The sequence below is a fragment of the Anarrhichthys ocellatus genome, unplaced genomic scaffold, assembly GCF_004355925.1.
Source record: "Anarrhichthys ocellatus isolate YVR2014 unplaced genomic scaffold, GSC_Weel_1.0 scaffold8, whole genome shotgun sequence".
Lineage (NCBI taxonomy): Eukaryota > Metazoa > Chordata > Actinopteri > Perciformes > Anarhichadidae > Anarrhichthys > Anarrhichthys ocellatus.
This window is the reverse complement of record NW_022280038.1, coordinates 3,047,216-3,065,390: the sequence shown is the minus strand read 5'-3', so window position 1 is coordinate 3,065,390 and position 18,175 is coordinate 3,047,216. Positions and strand designations below refer to the sequence as shown.

General features: G+C 42.7%; 1 protein-coding gene across 1 annotated transcript in view; it reads left to right on the top strand.

Moving 5' to 3' along the window:
• cd276 (CD276 molecule) overlaps nucleotides 1-18,175 on the top strand; it is a 61,853-nt gene that overhangs the window by 28,555 nt on the left and 15,123 nt on the right. The window contains exons 5-6 of the mRNA XM_031848377.1: nucleotides 11,555-11,692; nucleotides 15,241-15,282. Coding sequence (XP_031704237.1) covers nucleotides 11,555-11,692; nucleotides 15,241-15,282 — 180 coding nt within the window. The remainder of the gene's footprint in view (nucleotides 1-11,554; nucleotides 11,693-15,240; nucleotides 15,283-18,175) is intronic.

The following is an 18,175-nucleotide window of genomic DNA, read 5'->3' as shown; positions in this document are numbered from 1 at the left end:
TTGTGGGAAGTGCTACCCTTGTGGGACATTGGTATGAACATATTGTCCCTGACTCCTTTCTCAGCCAGCAGCTGAGCATTTTCTCAGGCTAAATGACTTGGCTACGCACAAGTTGTGAGACTGTGATTAGCTATATTCCACTGAGAGAGAGATTTACAAAGTCATTTTTTCAGTCTGTCCAAGATATCATATTTTGAAAGTGCTGGAAGGAGACAAAGTATATTTAAGCAATAAGCCATGAGAAGCTGTACTTGACAGTGATTTTGGAACAGCTTAAAGGCATTGTTAATGACTCTTCTAAAAGACCTGTCAAAGCACAGCTCCGAGTAGCTTTTTGCTTTTTGTAAAATGACTGCGATAAAAAATGAATGTAAGTGTGCCATGAATGTTATATTTTAATGTAATTTCTGCAATAAATAATCATACTTTTATAGGTTTAAGTGGTGGTTTTAGGTTACAAGGTATTTTACAAGAACGTCAAACACACTCAATCAAAATTGAGTGAAGAAACTTTTTATGATTTAAACTCAATAAAAGACCATATATTCTAAAAGGAGCTGTATGTGTTGATGCGGCTGAGCCCATGATGGAAAATGGACAAATGTTTCAGCATTTAAAAGTGTTCAAATCTCTAAAATGTCTCCTTTTGTATCATTTTATATCACAAAAGATCCAAGTGCTAGCTTCTGGATTGCAGTCATTTTTTAAAAGATATTTAAGATGTAGAAAGAGTGTTCAGGGATATTATGAATCCCACTGCATTTCTTGGCAAGTTCCGCCCTATGTAGCTGGGTCAGGCAGAGCCGATTGGTTCGGGTTAAGCATCGTAGTTACGGTCAGGGTAGCCCATTGGTCAGGGCTTAGGACCTGAACAAATTGGCTTACCGCTGCCTCTGTGAACCTGGACTCCTGACCAATCCAAGCACTTGAATTCTTCGCAGGGCGGGTCTCACCAAGAACAGCAGTGGGGTTAATAATAACACTGTTAGGGGTGTTAGTCAATAGCTAAATCAGACCTCTGACCTCCCTGAAGACAACAGCTGTGTGGTTTCAAGAGTCTTTATTTTTTATTTGCATTTAAACTAATCAAATGATAGTGCAATTATGTGGAGAGGTTTGTTCTTGAGATGAATGGCTAAGAGGGATGAGCTGACCTTCTCCAAAGTATGAGCTTGGTCCAGCTTGAGTGCTTTGAGAATATTCATCTGTCTCTCCAGTAACCACCAAAGAGTGCAGCGGAGGAAAATGAGAAATGCTGTTTTATAATGAGAGCCCTAGGCAAAGACATACAGAGATATGTCTTTTAAAAAAATCTGTCATTATACGGTATATTCTCCTAGTAATACTGCAGAGGGAGAAGCATACTAAGAGCTTGCGCTCTTTGAAGGCGTCCAAGCAGTTCTTTAATGTTTTGATAGAACCTGCACGGCCTTGTGATATAGTGTTAATCTTATATCGGGTCATTTTGTATTCAGATGTTATCATGTAAGCAGCAACTGTTCCTGTGGATTTGAGCTATGGCTTTGTTTACTCATAAAGAACCATTGATCATTTGAATCAGACATAATCAACAACGGATGTAAAAAAAACAAATTGCAAGATGATAATTTGATGGCAATTTTATAACTAGACTGAGCACATTTGATACAAGGAGTAAGTGTTGATGCTGTTTAGCTGTCCTATTACAGATTCATAGCAATCTAAAGAGACAAAAAGCAAACAGGAAAGTGCAACTACTCGGTGTGTTCCTGCCTTAAATTAACACTTAAATGGATGGTTCAAGTGTCATGTTTTAGTTTATATGGTGGGTGGTATTTTTACCCACTTTGCACTATACTGATGTAACACAGGAGTTGTTTCAGCAATAGGTGTGCACTTCACAGACTGTCTGCAGAGAGTTTCAAGCTGCAGTTTGTACTTGTGCAATGAGCCATTGGAATGAGCGCAATGTTGTGGCTCATCTACCGTGTTAGTGTGGCTCTCTTGTATAGGGACTAAATTTTATTTACTCATCTTTATGTCATTGAAGTATTCTATGTGTAATGAGCCCTGTTTATGCTTTTAGCTGTGCACTTTATTTCTTAAAGTCATTTCCCACAAGCAGCATGTGAATACCCACTGAAAAAATAACAAAGTAGGAACAGGATCCCAGTTTAGAGCTGCACAATTCATATTTTTGTTAATGAAAATAGATTGAATTAATGAATGTTATGTGAAAGGAGTTGCTCGTTGTAACATACCCACAGAGAATTATTACCTCACTATGTAGCCCCCAGCTCTACGTGGAATTTTAGCGACTTTCAGCTCATTGTTTTGGTTTTATGGCCCACAATTTTATTGTTTGGTTGAGTCTCCCCGCTATCATCTGTGTTGTTTCCAGCAGCAAGCAGTTGTTTTAAGCAAAAAGGCAGAGCACAATGTACACGACTTGCCGAGCACTAAATGGCAGACTGGCAATATTAGCCAAGTAGCTGGTGAGCAATGAGCAGCTGAGGAACAAGACGTTTCTCTTAGGAGTTGGTGGAGACCAAAACAGATCTACAAGGAGATTGAATATTAGACTTACATTTGTGTGCTTTGCCAAAAACACAACTGCAAGTGAGTGCTCATATTATGTGTTAATAGGTAGCCGTTTGTCATAAGAGCTTGTTTAGATGATAATAAGTCAATGTTGTGTTTACAGCTTATTGCAACGCCCCACGGGGCTAGAAAATAATTAATCCTGCCTTAAGAGGGCCTAGATGTAGCTCAGTTGAAGAATTCAGTTTTTGTTTTTTTAAGCAGGATCAATGCATACTCTTTGTTTTAAATGGCTCTTTAATCCTTTCATAGCTATTTGTCCTTGTCACTCTGCTCTCTCAGCTCCTCTACTTGGCATTATCAACTAGCCAGCCTGTTGTGGTACCGATAGCTGTCACTAGTGATTCTCTCCTACACATCCTCAGCATCTCACAGGCAGCTCTTGCTTCAAAGCTAATTAACAATTTAGACACAACACAATGTTGTAAACCGAGTATTCTACCCAAGTTCCGCCTGCATTGCAAAGATGGCCAAGTGAAGAAATGGAGGAACCAGAGAAAAAAAAAAACAACCCCAAAAAAAATCAATAGTCCACTCTGCCTCCAACATCTTAATGCCACTCTCAGTGGAGAGGGGTGTGTGGAAGTGATGGAGTCTCTGTCAGTTACTAGACATCAGAGGAGTTTTTAATTGAGGCCCCAGTGGGGCTGGGAGGGACATGGGAGATGTTGAGAGAGAGCTAGCCCGGGCCAGTGTAAGATGAGGTGGGAAGACCGGTTGTGAGATGATATTGTCGCCCAATTTCATCCTTCTCCCAGAGCAGCACTTGGCAGCATGACATGAAATTTACATCACAGTATATTGTCAACATTGATGGTATATATTTTTCTCTTATAATTTCAATCGAATGAGATTCAAAGTCAGGACAGACTGGTATAGTGACAATGTATTACCTGAAGTTATGATCAATTAACTGTCAATGTAGTTTACAGCAGTTGTGGAGGAGAGTTTCATACCTGGTGGAAGAGCTTATTACACTCCACAGCTGTGTGTGTGTGTGTGTGTGTGTGCGTGTGCGTGCGTGCGTGCGTGCGTGCGTGCGTGCGTGCGTGCGTGCGTTATGTTTGCTTCACTTTCTCAGAACAGCTGCAGGATTCCAGGATTTTGTTTTGGGTGAAATGTTTCTGATTCTGCTTTACATACCATGGATCCTGTGTTTTCACCATGTCCTTCCACGTCTGACTTGTCTCATCCTTAGGACAGGGACTCTGTCAACAATGCGTTGCCAGTGTTGCCAGTGCTACTTGTGCAAGAGCTGGAGCACATTTTCAAACATTGCTCATACTTGCTGACATGTTTCCACATGGTTTGCTCCTGTCTCTATTGAGCTGTCTGACTCCATTTCTTCACCCGCCCTTTTCTTAGCATGCAAGTGTGCGCTTGTTTTAGAGTAAAAGGGAAGCTTATGCCCACTGGTTAACATGCAGTAAGCTGAAGCTCCAGGTGCAATTTGATGTGACATTTCATTTCCATTCTGCACCAGAAGAAAAGATGTAGCCAGATCCACATCAGGCCTCGTATATCCACCATGAAGTTTTATTCTGGTTATACTGCCCACCGCTACCTCAGGCCATTGTTTATATATCCCAGCACAGAGCTATTACACATTCTCACACCTCTCTGCCTGTAACGTAGCCTCTGCCTTGCTAACACGACAACCATGCTCTGAGCTGTATATTCAGTTAATTAGCCAGTCTACTGGGTATGGGATTACCTTCAACTGTAAAGATGAGAAAACTCCCTCTAACCTTGCCCCCGGCATATCTGAGTAAGACTTGAAATCATTCCTTTAAATATACCTGCGAGTTAGCTTCGCCCTCCCAGACAAATCACTGACTGTCATGCGTTGGTCTCGTTGTTTACTGTAGGAATAGACAAAAAGCTTCCTGGCAGTTATTGAGATTACTTCAATGATTCAGTTTCACTCATTTGTATTTAAGGCACTATGACATTTTGTGGGGGAAAAAACCTGTCTTATCACATGAATTGTTAATGTCAGTCACATATCTCTGTGTGAGCATGTACGTTTTAAATAACGTGATGTATGTGTGTATAAAAATGCACACATGATTTGCTAATATAAATAAAGGGCAGCCCAATGTGTACAAGTAGTACTTAAAGTCACCAGTGGTCCATCTTAAAGAGATACTCTAGCCTGGCTTTCCAGGAACACTGTTGTTCCATAACTGCATTGTCTTTTGTCTCGATTGCCAGGTTATGTGGTGGTTCACTTTTACACTTCTTTTGAACCTGTTTTCGCTGCTTTATCAATTTCACAAACATATATTGTAGACCCTTCTGTCTGCTTCTTTACTAAATAGCTTTTTAATTGTTCTAGATATTAGATCATATTTATTCAGGGAGTGCATTAAGTGCACGGTCGCTCTGCCACCTTGACGGGAGTAGCGGCATGCGGCTTAGCGAGGGGTCAATTTTAACTCGAGCTCAGTCCGTCTCTAACCCTCTTCGTAACTTCTCAGTAGTGTGTGACCGTTGGATGGCAGGGAATATTCACCTGGATCGATCAGATTTAAGCTTAAAGATTAAATCCATAGCACTGCTCTGTAGGCAGAGTAGCTCTGGACTGTGAGCCAACTTTCCACCCAGGAAAGGTCAGTCGCAGTCTGACATGTCTGAGAGACAGCTTAGGAGTTGAGAGTGGCCTAATACCACAAAACCTCATTGTGATTCCAGCCTGGTCCAGCATTCACGTAGTTACCAGCTCAATGCCTGCTTGCTTGCAAACCCACAATCCAAAAACTCATTCAACCGCTTGTTTTTCCCCCTTTCTTGGGTCGCTTGGTCACTCACCCGCTTACCCCATCTCTCCAACCTTCACTGACTCACTAACTCATCCTCCTTACTCTCCCGCTCGCCCCCCCCCCCCCCCCCTCCCCCCCCCCCCCCCCAACCCCCCCCCCTTTCCCCCCCCCCCCCCCCCCCCCCCCACCACTTCCCCCACCACCACCAGATGGCTTTTATAGTTCTCCCGCTGAGAAAAAAAGAGGGCTGTTAGAAACTTTATTCCTATAAATGCAGAGCCATTACTCTGTTTTAATGTGCACGTCTGCACATCATACACTCGTGTTTGCCACGAGCCCATGGCGTCAAGGGAAGGGCAATAATGTCAGACAAATTGTGTAAGTAAATGGGCGCTATGTCGTCCTAGAGACGAGCGCATTTCCTTCCCTGCATGCCAATAAGACGGTGAGGTAGCATCTCGCTGAAAAGCAATTTATTGAAATGCAAAAAGAGGAGAGAAGGCTCAGAGCAAAGATGCTGACGGGACAAAAACCTGTCGCCATCCATCTCAGTTTGCCAAGTTTTGCCTCAATAAGTGAGCTTCTTGTCCTCTCTCAGAGAGGAGAGGTCTTTCTTAGAAATATTGCAGTAACAGTTGGCGTGCCTGTGTGCTCACACGCTTTTCATACCGGGACTGAATAGGCAGGATTCAGAGGTTTTGATGGACACCTTTAAGGTGGATAATAAAGGCTTGTAATTGAAACTGAAGCTGAAACAAATTCAAAGTCATTCGTTCAGTGTAAGCCTAATATTCATGTTCATGTTTTCCATTCTGACTAATCCGTGTCCTCTGACACAGAGGCCATCTTCTTTCCATTAGCACCGTTGTTATTGTTTCTGCCAATCTCTTTCCTGCGAGATCGACGGCGCTACACAGAAACTGAATAAAGAAGTTCAGATCACCAATGTCGGCGAGCCTGCTTGCACTCGCTGAGGCAGTATGCATCAATCACCTCGCCAGAGTTGGGTGAATGTGATTTAAGTGTGAGCTCCTGTTTTGTCTCACTGAGTTTTATATCTCACTCACTTTACTGTTTCTTCCCAGTCTTACTGTATTGTCTGAATGAATGTCTTTATCTCTGCCATGTGACTCATTGTTAGAGAGATATATAAGCCTATTTTGAGTGCTGAGCCTGGCTGTGCCTCTCTGGTCTCCAGGGCTGTATAGAACCTCCAGCAGGGCTGGGCCCTGCTGCTGCTCAACCCCTGGGCTAGCCTCTAGTCCACCTCGTTCTTCTCTGATCAACACTCCTCTACTGGCCCCCCCCCCCCCCCACTCCTCTCTCTTTTCCTCGATTTTCACAACCAGGCAGAATAAGGTCAGGCTGACAATGAAAGAAAAACCTAATTGACTCTTCCTCTCCTCTTCCTCGTCCTTCCAGCTTGTCTACAATGAGCCTTGAGGCTCTTTTTAGCCCGAAGCCATCCTTCTGTCAAGGGACATTATTCTCCTTTGGTCACAGCTTACGAGGCTAGGTTTCTTCTCGGCAGGTAAAACCGGCCTGACAGTTGGAGGGAAAGCAGCTTTGATGTCCACCGTCTTCACGTTGCAGAACCAAGATGACAGGCAAGGGAGTCTTAGGAGCACTTTATTCCACCAAAGGTGCTGGAGAGAAAACACTCAGGCTTGTAAAAATGCCTGCAAATCTTGGCTTTCACATTCACTGAAGCCCAAACAATACCTAAGCTGGTCCCTTGCGAGTCCCCCTATAGTGTCTTCCAGAGACTAAGGGAGCCTCATTTCTCACTGGTGATGTGCCCTGTGTTCGAGGCTCCATATGGAGCTGGTGTTTTATCATGCTCTTGCCTGCCCCCATTAAATATCTATTTTTACCTTAGCAGTCTACCGTGGCCTCCTATAATACACAAAACACCTACGGCGAAGCACCACCTATAAGGAGTAACAGTAGAGGATGCGCCCCAGGTGTGGTCGATATATAACCTGTAAAAAATGTTGCAAACATTAATTGAAGGTGCATTTGTATCTACCAGTTGTACCTTTTCATAATATATCATTTTTATATATACGTCTGATAGACCCCAACAACAAGATAACTGCGAGGTATGGCCACAAAAACAAATCACATTATATGTACAATATAATCGAACATAATACAACAGAACCATTTTATAGCCTCTGGAACTGCCATCGTGTTGACTCGATGCCTCGCAGACCCAGTTTCAATAAAATCTGAACTTGTGAAAATTAGATTTTAAGTAGACTACTATATTGCATTTGCAATATATTGTGAAGGTGATCCTGTAATTGTGTCCACCTCCTGGATCAGTAATGTATGGGGCCGATGTGACCTTCACAATGTTATTTGTGGCATTTTGTATGACCAAAATTGATTAATATACCTCTGAAAATAATCACTGTTGAATTGTGATGTGACAATATGTCTCTGGGGAAGGGTTCATGGAAAGTAGTGGCAGCAAACTCTAACCACTGCATGCGGCTGCAGACAGTGCTGACGTGTTACCAAGTGCAGTTTTACTGACACACACATCAAACATATAGAATATCATATCAACGAAATTCATAAATGAGGCACACGGTTTGAATGTGCAGAATGTGGTACTAAATTATACGACAAAAACTGAAAAATGTTGTGTCTTTTTATCGACACTGACATGGTTCATACATACTTGAGCCCTTATCCATTTTATGTTTACTAGTCAACTGACATTGAGTGTTGACATCAGCAAAAGTGGAAGTTAATACAGACAGGAACCCTGGTGAGCGTGTGTCATTCTCTATCATATCATGTTGGCTCGTTATAGACACACTTTCCACTTCTGTGATGCGTATTCTGATGTGTGTGCACATTCATCGTGTCGAAGAAAACCTGTGCGTAGTGAAGTTTGGCCCGTTTGGTGCAGCTCTGAAATCTGCAGGCTCTTGGTAATGTGACAGTGCAGCCCAAAGCACTCCATCCTTACCCTTGCACAGAGGGAATAGGGAAAATGGGAGAGAAAGGATAGGTAAACAGAGCCATTAGAGACAAATCTATTTCTGAAGAAAACAAAATCACATCATCAAACAAGAGAAAAAGAAAAATATGATCCTGCAGCCCTTTGGGCCCCGGCGTAGCAATGATAGCCGACTATGGCATTTGTCTTTATCAGTCTGCCTTGAGGGAGGGAGAGTGTGGCGGGAAGGTGTGAGAATAAAAAGAGAGTGAGAAAGAGGATGGAAACAAAGAGCACAGCGTCTTCTTTACTCGTCACAAAGAGCTTGACACATTTGTGATTTTTCTGAGGTGAGCAGCTTTGTGTGTGATTATTCCTCTTTCATACATGTTTTGTGGTTTTGCTGTTAGTACAAAGTGGCTCTCAGATGGTCATTCTTTAAATATAACAGAGTGAAGCGCTGGGTGGACAGCGAGCCACAGCATCATCAGTCATGACTAGCCTGGGGAGGCATACGCAGCTTCATCAAAATGACAAGATTGACTTTCCAGATTTTATCCTTTCTCTGTGACATTTGGTTGTTTATTCTGCTTTGCAGCAGTACCAGAGAGTCTTTGTAGTGCCTTTTGTATTGAGAGTGTCTCTCAAAATAGATATACTGTTTATGGTTAGTAAAATCATTCAAGATTACAATCATTATGTGAAATGTATAACATGTAATATATATTAGTATCTGTCTCCGCATCAATTGCTTCTGTATTATAATGGGGGCATTCTTTTGAATCTGTTGCTGCCGTTTTTAACCAAGTAGTATGAACAAGACTGCGAATCAGCCATGCTGGCACCTCTGTGGGGCTGTACTTAAACACAGCGGTGCTTTGGGCTAAATACTAATGGCATCAGGCTAACGTGCTAATGTTAGGCAGGTATAATATTAACTATGTTAACCATTTTAGTGGAGCTTTTTCATCCAATTTTGGAATAATAGGGAAAACTTTAAAATGTCTTATTAATCATTTAGGTTTCAGAGATCACCCTTCAGCATCGAAGTGAGGAGTCGAGAAGAACGAGGTTTCTTCTGACTTTTTCTGAGAAAGAAGTGTATGGCGGGAACAGCAAACCACTTCCTAACCACTGTCTTGAATATTTCATTGAACCTTATTTTACAGAATGAATACTACATAGTAGAATACATAGTCTATTTAATTCTTTCATATTTAAACGCTGAACTATCTCAGCTGCAGAACGTTACTAAACAGTTTGATATAAATCACTGAATTAAACCTGATCAATTAAACACAGGATTTAATTAAACAATTACAAAACACAGATATACATTGTTCTCATAACACAACTTTAAGCTTGCATAATTACTGTATAAAGACACACTATAGTGAGTCAGTAATGTAAGATGGGTTTTGTTTGACTACAGAACAAGATTAGAATAAATGCAAACAGAACAGTCAACAGTCTGTTACTCTGAGTAGATTCAAATATATAAAACGGAAGGACTTACTAAGACTAGGACTAGCATATCCATTAAGGTACATGTTATTTTGCATCAAGTTTTTGGGTACATCTCTGTGTCCCTCAGGAAAGTGGATGCTCGTAAAACCGAAAAGGTGGGGTCATTAAACCCTGTGAGCTCAGCCTTTACAAAGGTCTTAGAGTTCATAAATTCACTACAGATCAAAAGGGAAAATCGTCCAATAACAATCGGCGGTCGAGCAATCGGAGCACCCTTTAAAGTTGTTGAGACATTTCACTCAAAACGACAAAAATGAACCTCATGTTGGAGCTGGAAGAAAAGTCAGTGGATCATCAAAATCATTAGACTTCAAATTTCGTGGACCATGTAAATGTCTGTACAAAGTTTCATGGCAATCCATCTAATGGTATTTGAGATATATCAGTCTGGACCTAAGTGGTGGACAGACCAGAACCGACAGATTGGCATTGTCATCCAAAACAACAGCAGCATAAATGCTGAACTGACATTTTCTATCATTGGTAAGTACATGTTCCTTCTCTTCCTCCCTTCTATGGCCTTTCATTAATTCTGTTTCGTGGAACAATCGGGTACATTTGCTTCTCAGCATCAGATGGACTGGATTTCCATTTGAGAATTGATCACCTCCAAAAGGACGCCTCTGTAAATCTCAGCTGGCCTGTATTGTAGTCTGTCTGTATAGCTGATGCCAAGTCCTTACAGATGCTTCATCATTTCCTCTTTCCTGTGCCAGTCATTTCTCAGCCTTTTTAAAAAAAATATATATTATCTGCCCAGAGCGGGCACTCTCTGGGGGAGGCCTGTTTGTGCTACAGCCAGGCTCACAGCTATTTAGTGGCTCTGCTGTTTTCCTTTCTTCTCCCTCTGTTCAGTCTGAATACCCGAGGGAAATCTGGCTGTGTCTCTGATATCTTTCTTTGTCCCGCTGACCAGTTTTCCTCCTCATCAGTTCGCAGTTTGCCAACATTCTGTCACTCATTTTCATGTATAATTGACTCCAAAGTAATTTTAGTCTTGTGCTGAAAGATATACAATATTGTGCAGTAAAAAAAAATATATATATATATATATATATACTGTATATAATATATTAAAATATCTACCATTTGCTTCTTTATTTACTTTGTTGCTATTCCAAATATATTACTGAATATTGACATTTCCTTCCTGTCGTATACTGTCACTGATATTATAGACATTAAGAAGTTAGAGAATATTAAAGCAAACGCATCAGAACTTCAGTCACTTGAGCGATGCGTAACAGAAGGCAGGGGGTGGGATAGTTAGCGCCAACGTGCTCTTAATGCCGGTGCCAATGCTGTTTGAGTGAAACGACAACACAGTCTTGTGCGGCTGCTTAGCCATCTGCCATCTGGACTCAATTGAATGACTCAAGTGTCTTAATTGGACGCTACTAAAGAAGCTCTTACTTCGTTCACATTAAGCAAAGGTTGTCACTCATTTGTGTTTCCTCTGACTGTCTTTGAGAGCCAAACGTTATATGGAGATGATTTGACGACGCGGACGATGATGACAGAGATGTGTCATCATCTTGGGCTTCATGTTCTGCCGTCTGGATAATTCAGGATTTTTATGACAACGAATGCAAACAGCAAAATTGTCAAATGGTGAAATAATGGTGATGGAGACAGCCGTGACAGTTGTGCTCCTATTTTAGGTCTGCAAGAGTGAATAATGAGGCTCTCCCTTCTCTGCCCCCCCCCCCCCTCCCTCTGCCCTTTGCTTCAGGTCAGAACATCGCGTTCCCCCCAGTGGCTCTGTGGGTAACTGTTGGCCTGGCCGTGTGTCTGCTGGTGCTGCTAGTTGCCCTGGCTGCTGTCTGCCGCAGGAAGATCAAGGAGAGCTGCGAGGAGGCCAGGAGAGAAGGTAAAGCGAATGGAAGAGGGGAGGGAGAGGGAGAGGTGGCTCTGCACATTCAGCACCAGTGGATAGTCTCACTACGAGTACAATTCATTAGTGATGACTCTCTTGAAAAATCCATGTTCAATCCTCACGGTTAGATAAAAGCCTGTTTTTGGGTTGACTTGCCTTCATTAGGGGCAATATGAAATATGAATGTCACAGCTGTGGCAACTTTGGAGCTATATGCACAAAAAATAAAGTAATGAAATGATTATGTGTTAGCCTACTGTATACACATTTTAAGGGCTTGATGAATAATGGATGCTGACCTATCATGTTCTCAGACCCTTTCAACCCTTCTCAGGGCCTTCATTAAAATGCAGAATGACTCCTTAAACTCTTCACATAGTGGTCCAGTAGATGATATGCATAATTGCGACATGTTGCCTCGATCATGTGGGAGGCACAACGAGAGCGGGAGAGATCGAGCAGAAAGCAGTGATGAGATGGTAGCTGCTCAAGGAACATTGAGATTCCAGAGGGAGTTCTGCCTAATGCGATGGGCAGGATCTCGAATGGTGGAACACATATCTTCGGCAAAGAGGAACATCATTACTCGGGTCCAGTAATTAGCATTGCGAAATAGCCGAGGATCGCCGCAAGTGCAAAGAGAAAAAGTTTTTGAAATGAGATAGTGCAGAGCCACCAGCTCTGCTGTAATGAGATCCGCTCAGAGTGGAGAAGACATTTAAATAAAGGTCAGCCAGTGTCTGCACCACGGCCCAGAGGTTTAAAAATAAATATGGAAGTGACACAGAGGAAAGGGGAAAGAGTAAATAGCTCCATGGAACATATGAAATCAAATGGAATGGAAAGAGAGAAATATAATGCAGTTCCTCCCACAGGCAAAGAGGCACCACCACCAAAGACCAGGATTGATTATGTGGTCGTCCACTGTCCGCCTTATTGAAATGTTAAGTCTCATTCTGTCCCCTGCCAGCAATGCTTCAGCAGTCTTTGGTGTTTTTCAAGCACAAAGCTAAAGAGTGTGAACGCTGACTTATTCACATATCATGCAGACTCTTGTACTCCTGATAGAATGGTACTGCATGAATACAGATGTGTAGGGGCTTAAAATAGGATTGGTATGCACATATCCGGAGCTGTGGGGAGAACATGAAGCAGGGAGGTGCAACCTAATTGTGGTTGTCTTATCTTTTAATGGCGTTCCGGGGTACGGCCAGATTGAAGTTGACTCTCTCTTCACCGTGTCTGGGTAGCGAGGGTGGAAGGGTCAGTGAGAGTGGAGAAGTGAGTAAGTCATTTTTCTTACCTGTCATAATGTATGTGGAGCACCCGAATGTGTATCGTAAGAGAGCAGAGCAGCTTGTGGACTCTCAATTCCTGGGGCAGTGTTGTATCTCAACACCAGCCTGGTTCTGTGCTACCTGAGATTTTATTTCTTTCATCCTTCACTTCTGTCCTTCCTTCCATAATTACTAATGTATCTAATCTTTAAGCGTCCTAGCCGGGGCTGCTGCTCCATTTCTCTAAGGCATATTATACATTTAGATAAGCATATGATTTAATCAGACTTGTGCATGGATATCATGTGTAGGTGACAAGGGACAGATCTCCCCTGTGTGACAGATGGAAGTCATGAGGGATGTTGACCACAGTGGTGCACATATTTCACAGGGGTTAACCCTCAGGTGTACCGTGGACCAAATGCTGTTGATTCATCGCCTTCGTGTGCATGCGACTCACATTAAATAGCAGACACGTCGATTTATTTCACTCCCAGTCTATTGAGCAAATGCTCATAGAAGCAGACATTTATAAAAATCCCTGATCAAATTATTGGCAAAAGAAAGCGGTTTGTTCCTCGTGCCTCCTCTTTTTTTAAATGAGCCAAATTCAATCAACAAGAGTTGATATTCAAAAGGGAGAGAAAATGAATTAAAGCCGCCACAGCACTAATGCTCCTGTCATTAAGCCGTATGTCTTAATACGCACAAAGGTTTTAAAAAGAAGGTTTTGCTGTTTCTAGGGTGCAAGAATAAATTAATTAGACCGACTTATCGGTGTATTTATAGTAGGAGAGGTTTACCAACAGGCTGTTTGCTTTTGCTTATACATTTGAAACACTCATGATGTCACAGCAGTGTTTTTTTGGAGATTCAGAGTAGGGCTGCGCCACTTCTGTGTCGAGGAGACATGGAGGCAGAAGAAAGGATGATGAGTAACAGTCTTCTGGCTTCAGTGAGTAGCTTTCTTTCCCCCGACTCTCTCGTCTTTTATGTGGTTTGTCCAGCTTTTGTGCTGAAGCCATAACCACCCTTCTCCCTATTCCCACACATCTGAGATGCAGCCAACAGGGGCATAAAATTGTAACACTCTCAATGTACAAGGGAAGCAGTTCTCACTCCCTGCCCTGTGGATGCCCCCATCTTCAGCCTGACTTTAAATGAGCCTCTCTCCTATCGAAGCCCACGTCCCCCAAGGTATTTCCACTGCTGCCACAGCGGTGGGACTGTTGGTCGATTTGGAGTAGTTGAATGAAGTGGTGAAGGTAAACCGGCTCACACATCTATATGAATGTTAAACCCCAGTTCTGATGTGAAGTAGTGGTTTGTATTGCTTTTTCTCCAAGGTGCTTTTGTGGATTTTACTCTCAAAATGTGCACATTATCCACAAGTTAACTCTAAACGGTATTCCAGACTTTCAGTTCAAAGTTGGCAACAAAATATGAAATTGTCTGCAGAGGAAAAAAGCTCTTCTCTGATATTGTCTTGTAATAATATGTGGATATATCCTGTGGACTACAGTAATATGTAATTATATAAAATCAGATTTTCAAAATACAACATGGCTAACACAGAAAGAAAAGATGTAGAATGTGGTTTGGGTAGACTTATGCATACTGTGTACAGCCTGTTTGAATGTGGACACTCAGCATGTTCTGCTGCTGTAATTATAAGGATTATAGTCTCTGCTGTCAAAGAAGATCAGGCAAACGTATAGGAATATAAACATGGATTGTGTAGCCTTGACATTTAATTTGGTTCAATTATCAGTTTAATCTCATGTATCAGACACTAAATATTGGATCTCGAGCCCAATTGCTGTGAGAATCGTGTCAAAGAATTAATATCAGTCGCTTGGATACCCTATGTCAGACCTATTTTTAGCCCATATGTATGTGCGCACATGCACCCCACGTGTGTAAGTGTGACAGCCATCACTGGGTCGCCTCCCTAACTCTGTTGACAGTGGGTTTTCAGAGAGCCAGCAGCTAAAGCCTAATATGATTACTGTCTTTGCGAAAACGCTGGATAGGAGGTTAAGGTGTGTGTGTGTGTGTGTGTGTGTGTGTGTGTGTGTGTGCGTGAGTGTGTGTGTGATATGTGGCATTTTGTGGAGCTTCGTCGCCATATAGGTCTCTCACCACAGCGTGTCCTTTTAGCTGTGAAGGATCAGCTCACCATAGGCTCGTGATGAAGTGCCTGCATTGTGTGCCTGCCTTTGTACTGTGGCTCCCACTGATAATTGCTCATCTGTCTCCCCACAGCTGAAGAGGCCAAGGAACTGGAAGAAGAGGAGTCAAAGACAGGTCAGTCAATCCACACCTGGTCAAGCTCAGCCTCCGCGTGTATCAGGGGCCTGCTGTATGTTTTCGCTAGCGCTGCTGTGTGGGTGCTTGTGGCAAATTCTGGTCAGGAAGCAGTTGAAACTCCACCCGTTACAGTTCTACCTCCTAGCTAAAACCGATATTGAAATACTAGAATATCTTTTGCATTCAGCACTCTGAGCAGTGTAATGATGCAAGGCTGTAAACAATGTCAGGAACAGGCAACGTTGCGTTTTAGCCACTGGAGCGTGGATCAAGTGGGCAGGAACACCAGGCTGAGCCTGTAAGCAGGCCAATTAACTGTACACATGCAAAATCTCACGCTTGATCCAGAATTCTATTTCTTTTTTTATAAAAATGTATTTCGATGTACTCTGCAAAGTATATAAGTTATATAGATATCAAATACCACCCCCACACACACACACACACACACACACACACACTTAAACACATACACAGTTTAGCCTGTCTTCTTTAAAAAGAAGTCCAGGTGGCAGGATGGTAGGGACCCAACAGAACAAGTATCTGAATGTTAAGTTTGTTTAAGTGTGAAGGAACTCTGATGAAGAATGTGTGCTCGTGAAAACCAGCTCCAGGCTCTGGATCCATTCAACACAGCAAGCCAGTGGCATAACTCTTCCATTGTGTGTGTGTGTGTGTGTGTGTGTGTGTGTGTGTGTGTGTGTGTTTACGGCAGAGACAGGGAGACGGGTGCACTAATTTAGTGATGCCAACAAGCTGTTTTACATTATAGGTTCCCCCAAAGCTACAGTTATAACAGTGAAATCTATCTTGTCTATAAATTTAATGGTAACAAGTTCCACGTTCCACAGAATGCCAGCAATAGTGCTGCCGTGTCCTGCACTCAAATGATCCTGTTTACCAAGCCCGATTGATTTTGCAATTGTCCTGACTGAAATGTGTCATGCATATTATTGTCACAAGTTTCTTTTGGATTGTTATGATGAATCATCCAGCCGAATGGACAGGCAACCACTCTGACAGTTCTTGCACCACTTAATGCTACACGGAGTTTGGCAAGTGCCTATTCTTTCTAAACAAACTAGTTGGAATCACTCAGCAAAGGCAATGCCCAGAAGGAGCTGTATAGAATAGACTGTTCAAAGTCGAGCATTTAGGAAAAAGGATGAAAAAGACTGAGAGTATACAGCCATACTGTTAGGCTTTACTAAACCAGAGTGGTGCGTTCATGTCATGCCGCATGCTGACATCCTCACAATGACAGGTCAGAGAGATTTCAGGAGATTCCTTTAACTTTAAAAGAAGTTATAGTTTTTCTTTCATTATTCATCTTTTGCTTTCCATGATGCTGGTGTGCTTCCTTTTCTGTGTTGAGAGTGACGTGATACTTTGCTTACTGTGACCCTATGAGCCCAGAATTAATTTAGCTATTAGCAAGCAGGGCAAGCTTCTTCTGCCTGCCCAGCCTCAGTGACTGCCCCTCACAGTCCTGAGCAGTTCTCCCTCAAGCGTTAATGTCATTAGAGTTATTCATTTGACTCCTTCTATAGTCTAATTGAATTATTTAGCCTTTCTGTGAACGGTAAAGTTAATACCATGCGATTTTAATAAGCTGAGAGGTGAAGGAGAGTCTCTGAGTGAAGGGGGACAATGACTTTCACTCTCTAATGCCTCTCTCATGAATGTTTCAGAGAGATCTTTGCAGCCACGAGTCGGGTCAGCCATCCCACACACACACTGGTGAGACTTGTGCTGCATTTCCACTGCATACTACGGCACAGCTCTATTCAACTGGACTCACATGGAACCGCTTTTTATTTTCGGTTGTCCATTAGCAAAAGTTAGTAGATAGTACCTGGTGTTTTTTTGTGTTGTCACCTAGGTCGGGGTTCTCCGTTTTCGGTTGTGTTTTAGCTGAGCCGATACGAGAAGGTGGAGTGAAAACACTGCAAGCCGCTGATTGGTTAGAGAGACTCATCTCTAGCGCGCAGCATGGGACATCATGTACAAACCCGGCATTTTTAAATAGCCAAGCAACCGTCAATAGTGACTGTAATTTTCTTATGTTCACTCAAACAAGTTTTTCGAGAATGCAAAACGCAAAAAGCATTGGGGAAGTTCGGACGGTCCTCTGTTTAGTCGGCGATGAAGGGAAACAGTGAATGTTGCGTTGACGATGACGTCACCACTGAATCCCGCCTACATTGAGGAGCTGCTACCCGCAGTGGAAAACGAAATAGACAAAAAGGACGTGGTACCAGTTGAGTCCAGCCAAACCATGCAATGGAAACAAGGCATAAATACTTCAGCTTTCGTTAACGGGGCAAAGGAGAACAATGCTGGGAGACTGTAGTATGCCTGTGCTCCAGCGAGAAGGGAGCCACCTTCGCTGCCTCCGCCTCTCGTCTTCGTCCATGCACCTGGTTGAGCCAGGTGGACGTTGTGGGCGGTGAGCTGGTGAAATCAAGCTAATGATTCTGCCTTCTGAGATCACGCTGTAAGCACTACAGACAGGAAGCTTTGTTTTGCCATCTGGCTTCAATTCACTGACAAAGGCAGAGGTTCCTGCACGAGACAAAGGAGCTGAAATGAGTCCCACTTTAATAAACCCAGGATGATGGGGGAGCCACGTTTGTGTGTTATCTTAATGAGCTGTCCAAAGGAGAGCATGCTTCCCCTTTCAAAGCCAACCTGATTTGAACAATAACTAGTGATAACTAGGGACCTGGGCTCATTCATTTGCAATTGGGTAGGAACCTTTTATTGCCTGAGGCAAATAATGTTTAACAAACAGTGGAGCTCAAACTCTGGATTTATTTGCAGGCGCTAAAGCCAAGAGCAACCCCTTCACACACACCGACAGGTCTACACATGCAAAGGGGGACACACA